Source organism: Nothobranchius furzeri, chromosome 9 (genome assembly GCF_043380555.1).
Source record: "Nothobranchius furzeri strain GRZ-AD chromosome 9, NfurGRZ-RIMD1, whole genome shotgun sequence".
Taxonomy (NCBI): Eukaryota; Metazoa; Chordata; class Actinopteri; order Cyprinodontiformes; family Nothobranchiidae; genus Nothobranchius; species Nothobranchius furzeri.
Genome location: NC_091749.1, coordinates 63549502 through 63556234, shown reverse-complemented (window position 1 = coordinate 63556234; position 6733 = coordinate 63549502). Strand labels below are relative to the sequence as shown.

General features: G+C 39.8%; 1 protein-coding gene across 2 annotated transcripts in view; it reads right to left on the bottom strand.

Moving 5' to 3' along the window:
* The window catches only part of ctdspl2b (CTD (carboxy-terminal domain, RNA polymerase II, polypeptide A) small phosphatase like 2b), a 35074-nt gene that overhangs the window by 1352 nt on the left and 26989 nt on the right, over window positions 1-6733 (bottom strand). For both annotated transcript variants that reach the window (XM_015953153.3, XM_070555038.1), the window contains exons 12-13: window positions 1751-1846; window positions 1-1660 (exon numbers count right to left, since the gene is read on the bottom strand). The exon at window positions 1-1660 is cut by the window's left edge and continues 1352 nt beyond it. In XM_015953153.3, coding sequence (XP_015808639.3) covers window positions 1595-1660; window positions 1751-1846 — 162 coding nt within the window. In that variant the 3' untranslated portion in view covers window positions 1-1594. The remainder of the gene's footprint in view (window positions 1661-1750; window positions 1847-6733) is intronic.

The window sequence follows — 6733 nt, the reverse complement described above, 5'->3', positions numbered from 1 at the left end:
GTCTGAAGTGAATTTGAGCTGAAGCCAAACAGCTCAGATCTCCTAAGTTTCAAAGCAGCCGAGGCTGAAAAAGTTCTTCAACCATTGACGCCATCGTTAATTTGAAACTGGGAGCACCAGCAGTTCTGAAGATATTCACACTTCAAAATAAAACCTAAAGAATTTCATGTAAATTACGTGAGTAAAGCCAAACTGATAGCGGTGCAATGATTTGCGCTAAAGCGTATTGTGGTGCAGCAACACACTTTAGCCCTAGCGTCCCTCTGGCTAGCTGTTTTCCCGTCAGCTCTGAAGGATATAAACCAAACTCCACCGAACAGGTTATCCTGGAAGATGATTACATCATCATATTCATCTATAACTAAATAAAAATGGGTCTAAAAACAGCCAAACGTTTCCCAATTCATTCAATTTAACTGGCCTCCAGAGGAGAAAGCTAATCTGGCTCGAGTCGAGGCTGAAAACGTTTTCCTTTCTGAGCTGCGTAAACAAAACATGTAAACTGGACAGCCAGATTGCTACCATGACTAGTCAGAAAACACCGTAAAGCTGTGCAACATTAATCATGGCGCTACTTATCGAGGCCATCCAGTTACACAGCACAACTCAGCCAGAATACTTGATCAGGAGTAAAAGACAATACTGATTACAGACAAAGAAATCAAATGCTATTATTAAAAGGAAGTTGATGTTTTTTTTTTCTTTGTTTGACACGTTACTTTGAAAATGAATGCCCTCTAACCTTTACAATACGTAAGATTTACAGCAAAGATGGTTCATCTGAACAGTTGAGCAGTAATGAGTCTACAGTGAAGCATCGCGCCGCTTTAACAACGTACTTATAAAAAGTCCTCGATTCTTCTGTTTCCACGGACAACGTAACGAACTGTCGTTACTCTGCACTCCTGCTCAATAAACCTTTCATGACCTTTTCAGAACAGGTCTTAACATAAAAACACTGTTGAAACTTAAAAAAGACCAGTTTTACCAGAAAAAATGGCAACCAACAATAGAAACAGAGCTACAGAGGAATGCATATTATTTTTTAAAAGCTACAGAGGTTTACCCAAGCATCAAATCAGCGTGTGTGTGTGTGTGTGTGTAAACAGAGGAACACACACATGCAGAACGATCCACAGACCGGTCCTTCCTGCTGATGAAAAGGTCTGCAGCCACAAGAGTGTCATTCATCGTCAGGGTTGCCAGCACCAGGGGTCGGTTTGGGTTCGGGGTGGAGTTCCTCTGTACTGGTAGCATGTTCACTTCCACTAAACCAGCACTGACTTCAGATTTTAGTGTGGAGTTCAATAATCGGGCTCCACAGCTGGAGAGTAGAAAGGCGGGTCTACCTGGGCTCGTTCGTAGTGTGTGTAATTTTATCTACAGACTTTTTTTCTTCTTCCTTCTTTCAAAATCAAAATTACACCCAGATTTTTTTTCTCTCTCTCCAAATGTTTTAAAGTTTTTTTTAAACAGAAAAAAAGACGCTAAAGTCTCAAAAGTAATGGTAATGTTTTGTAATCCAAAGAGAGGCTTTTTACACGCGTGTTGATTTCAGGTCTGTTCATGTTGTCCCGTTGGGAGGTTCTGGAGCTCAATCGGGAGGTAGCAGGTCGTGAAGACGGAACTTCTCCCGGACATGAGGTCGCACGTCCTCATTCTGAAAGGATCAGCAGAAGAGAGGAGATTATAGACAAACCTGCTAAACAACAATCCACAGGTAGTGGTGCTGGTATAAAGAGCAGCTTACCATCTCAACCAACTGCTCCAGGAAGGGCACCAGCTTCAGCAGCTCATTGTCATTCTTATCCATGAACCAGCTCTCTATAGGAATCCCATTGGACAACTGAAGAGACAACGAGATGCTTAGGAGTTTTGCAGCAGCGCTGCTTTTAGCTGAATTACAAAATGTTGTTAAAATTTAAATGGATACTATGCAACTTTTCATTAAAAAAAAAATTTCATTAGCCAGTATGTGCTAAAATGGCCCTTTACAGAGTTAATGAAATGTCACACAGACCCCACCACCCTCTGTGGCCAGAACACTGCACTTGCAACTTCAGAGTAGCAGGCCCTGTTCATCTTAGAAAAGCGGAGCTGACATGCCAGCGCCGAAGTCTGCTTCCAGCATGCTTTAGATCATGAACACAGCAGATTTGTATGATTTAGTGATGAATTGCTCCTGTACACACTAACGAAGGCATTGAGACATTTCAGATGTTAGGTTAAGATGTTAAAATGCACAGTGAGGAAATGGGCTTCTCTTTCAGTTTTACCAAGGGGCACTAGAGGGTGCTAAAAGCAAACCAAAACAGCATAATGTCCATTTACTGAGGGGAAAAAAATAAAGCTAAATCCTACAAAATAAAATAAAATAAAAAATAACGTATTAATGCCTCAAATCTGTGGAATAATCTATAAAATCTTCTGAGAGCCTGGGGAATCTTAACATTTCAACTCCATGTTTTCTTAGCTGCATCTTGTAAACGGTTTTCCTGCAACATTTATGCTTTGTGAATAAAACTGATAGTCCGTGTAATAAACTATTCAGTTTTAATACCCTTTAAGGTCAACTTCACTCATATTTGTAATTCGTTTCCTGTGGTCTCTCGTAAGAATAAATGCTTTGTAAGTTGATCTCAGATGGGAAAACTGCTGAACCTTTTTGAGGACGTAGAATTCAGCTGGAGGAGAAAGCAGCTTCAGATAGAAGGATATAGTCTTATTTTCCTGATATTTCATCATCTTGCCTCAGAATGGACAAAAGCAAGGCGACTCTACCACTGACTGTTTGTTTTGCAAAGTTGATGTTTTTAACACAAGCCTGAAGGAGTTCTGCTGTGTGGTGGAGTTGCTAAAGCTAACAGTTAGCTTCTACTAGTCAAGACGTCCTCTGACATTTCCTGGTTGCTAAGCCAACGGCCTTCCCTGCCGAGAGTCAAGATGGGTGAGTCTTTCATAGCTAAGTGACAGTGTGATGAGGATCTGTCGGGTTTTTCTGAACCGAGCATTTTCCGTTTGTTTCCAATCAGAAGCTATCTATATCGATCTATCTATCTATATCTATCTATATCTATCTATATATATATATCTATCTATATCTATCTATCTATATATATATGGCTTTCTCTGTCTGTGCTCCCAAGCTGTGGAATGCATTACCACTACTAGTGAGGCAAGCACCAACAATTAGCATTTTTAAATCGCGAATGAAAACTCACTACTTCAACCTTGCATATAATACATAATCATGGACCACTTTCGACATCTGCATTCTTTCTACAATAGAATGCACTATAATTAACATCTGTATTACTGTGGTTCTTTCATATGTTTTTACCTGTTGTTTCACATTCCTTTGTGTTTTTAGTGTTTTACGACTGTTAGTTCTAGTATTTTCTTGTTTTCATTTTTTCTTATAAACTATGCTTTAAATGTCATTCTGAACGTGTTAATTAACTGTAATCTTTTAATGTACAGCGCCTTGTCTGGTTGTAATGCCATGTTGAATGCGCTTTATAAATAAAATGGTATGGTATGGGTATGGTATGGTATATCTATATCTATCTATATATATATCTATCTATATCTATATATCTATATATATATATATATATCTATATATATATATATATAGATATATATATATATATATATATATATAAATAACGCGGTTTAAAATAACGGTGTTACTAAAAAAATAAATAAAAATTGCTTTTTCCAGTAACAAGTAATTTAATTAATTGCCGTCCTCTTATCATAACGCTGTTTCCGTTACTGATAAGAAAATGCTTGCGTCACTAATCAGGGTTTTTCCTGGCTCAAACTGAGGTAGAGGTGGTAGCATCCTGACCATGCGCCAGCACACGCATACTCTGTGCATTCAACTGCCTCACTTTTTAAAGGCAAAATGTTATAAAAGGCTCAATAATATGCATTAGATTAGTGTTTACTTTCCTTTTTCCCATCTGATATTTATAGTTAAAAATATTTTAACACATTTGACTACATTTCAGTAACATTTTAGGTTTGTATTAATAACACTCATCTTAGTCAAAATAACACATAAATACATCCAGTAAAATATAATGCATTTCATTAACATGCATTTGTATTGGAAATGGTAATAACGTTTAATTTCTGCTGCTAACAATGGTGGCATGTCTATTAAAGAGCAAGTCACCCCCAAATCACTTTTTTTTTGCTGATAAACTATATAAAGGAGTGTCTAATCATGCTACAGACGCGTGCAGTCAATAATTTGGCAGTTCAGTGCATCTTGGTTAAAATTCAAATATTCTGCCTAAAACTGTCAGTGTTGCGCCGTCGTCAAGGAAAAACTCTGCACTGTATTTGAATTTAAATCTGCCACCGCTATTGGCTAAGAGGTATGCTATGATGTCATCTGGTATATTATGATGTCATAATTCCATTGTGAGCCTGTGTGTGTGCGTTTGTTAGCGGCTCCACCCCATGGGTCTGCCAAGCAACAGCATTTGTTGCATTTTTCAAACATGAAGTGGGAGTGAAGTAAGTTTCTTGTACGGAGTGACTTGCTCTTTAAGTACGGGTTAGGGTTAGGGGGGTGTTCCGTTTTACCGTGGTCCCCAAAATGCCTTGAAACGGCCCTGGGTGTGTGACTGAGTTTTGAAGGTGATCTGAGTTGCATCAGATGTATAAATATTACTTATTGTTTTATACAGGTAAAAACGTGTAGTGGAGATAAATCTACCTACATTTTACTTTCAAGCTTTGTTTTCTTGTTTTTATTTAACTATTTTCCTGTCCCGTCTGTCTCTCGTCTTCCTGCATCTCCTCTAAACTCTCCAGAAAAACTGCTGCCTGGATTCTTACGTTTTCACCTCATCAGTTACTTTTGAACTACACAGATCAAAGGGATCTCCTGACCGCAAAGCGTGGTGCGCGTTTCGATGCTGCGTCAGTGAGGTGAAACCACCGCAGCACACAATGAGCGGAGCGCGTCAGGAACAATTAAAAGACCGAGTACCAGAGAATTTGAACAGATATGAACGATCATGTGTTAATAATGTTTTGTTGCGCCACCTTGAGAATGTATCGTGCGCCGGACGCAGTGGGCGCACCAACGATCAGCGCTCTGCGTCCTCTCTGCTCAAAAGCATCCCGCTACGCTGAGAGTCCATAAATATTGTAATATAAGCAGAAACTGGATCTTTCCCTCAAAGATATCCAGCCCCCATAACTCGATCCCTGCTCCTGGATGAAAAACGGACATTTTAATCATTGTAGGAAACCCCCTGGACGCCTCGGACAGATAGTGAAAAGTGGACATGTCCGGGGGAAAGAGGACGTACGGTCACCCTACAGTAACACCAACCATAGATATGTACCAACTAGCGAGAAAAGCAATTTCTGATCTTTTTCTGCAGCGGTTTTAGGGCTTTTCGGTGCACCGCTGCTGATACAGCATCCCTATAGTGGCGCAACGCTGCAACTGCAGTTAAAATAACACCCATTTAGCTGGGGGCAGAGTGAAATCAGGCTGGGGTGGCACAAAATTAGCTGGAGGTGGCTGCCACGCAAATTTGAACGCAGGAAACCCCTGCTAATTCAGCAGGTGTGTTGAAGCCATCATCAGCTGATTGGGAGCGAAAGAGGCGGATGGTTTCATCCAAACGCATCACGGCCCGTGAAGAACGAGGAAGACGCAATGAACAGTCTACGCCTGCAGACGCGCAGATTCACTGCTGCAGGTATGAATTCTGAAGGTCCGCTCACCTGTTCACCGCTCAGACGTCACGATCTTCTACCTTCCTAGATCACCCAACTGTAACCCGTTTCTGATCATCTCTTTAGTCCCGCTGTAACACTGATGCATCAGTCTCAGAGGTGTTATCAGAACTACCTGTGTGTGTTTACCACTCAGCTTCAGCTCTTCTGTGTTTGGGTCTGACCCAAATCAGCAAATTTAAGTCCTCCATCAGATTTGTGCCTCTTCTAGTGCCATTTTAAAGGATTTTTATTTATTTATTTCTCCATTACAAGATTAGCAGCAACAGAAATGCTGCTAAAACACACAATTATGGGAAGCTGGAAAAATTAAAATACTGTGCAAAATTACATTTATTTCAGTAATTTAACTAGACTGAGAGACCATTTAAAGGCTCAGGAACCTTTACAGGTGTTTCTATTTGCAATTATAAATTTTAGCTGATTGGGGTCTTGTTAAATATCACAGTGACTTTTTAATAGTCTAGATTAGTGATTAGTTCCTCCTGTTAAGTGTGCATTTATTTCAATTATTCAGTTTTCTAAAAAACATTTGGACATACATTTTATTATGTTCGAGTCATTAGTAATTTATATTTCAGTATTGTCGTCATTTATAGTAAATTAAGTTAGTTTAAAGGGGCATTACGGAAGTTTGACAGCTAAAACATGTATAGAAATAATAAATGTCTTCTTCATACATTCTCCTGCAATGCCCTGGTCCTGTAGAATGAGCCCTGGCATTTTTACTGTGATTGCCTGTTTTTCTGTAAAATCACAGAAAAAGAGAGCTGCTCAGGTCGAGCAGGCTGCTTCATGCGCGTTCACGCTCAGGCACATAGCCAAGAGCATTTGCTATCCGTAGCTTTAGCAGCAGAGAGGCAGTGCCACTTTGTCGCTGTTCCTAACGCCTAGTGACAAAGCTAGCTATATTTCTGAGGGCCCTTAGCTACTTTCTGTAGAACTTTCTTCTAAATATTTCCTG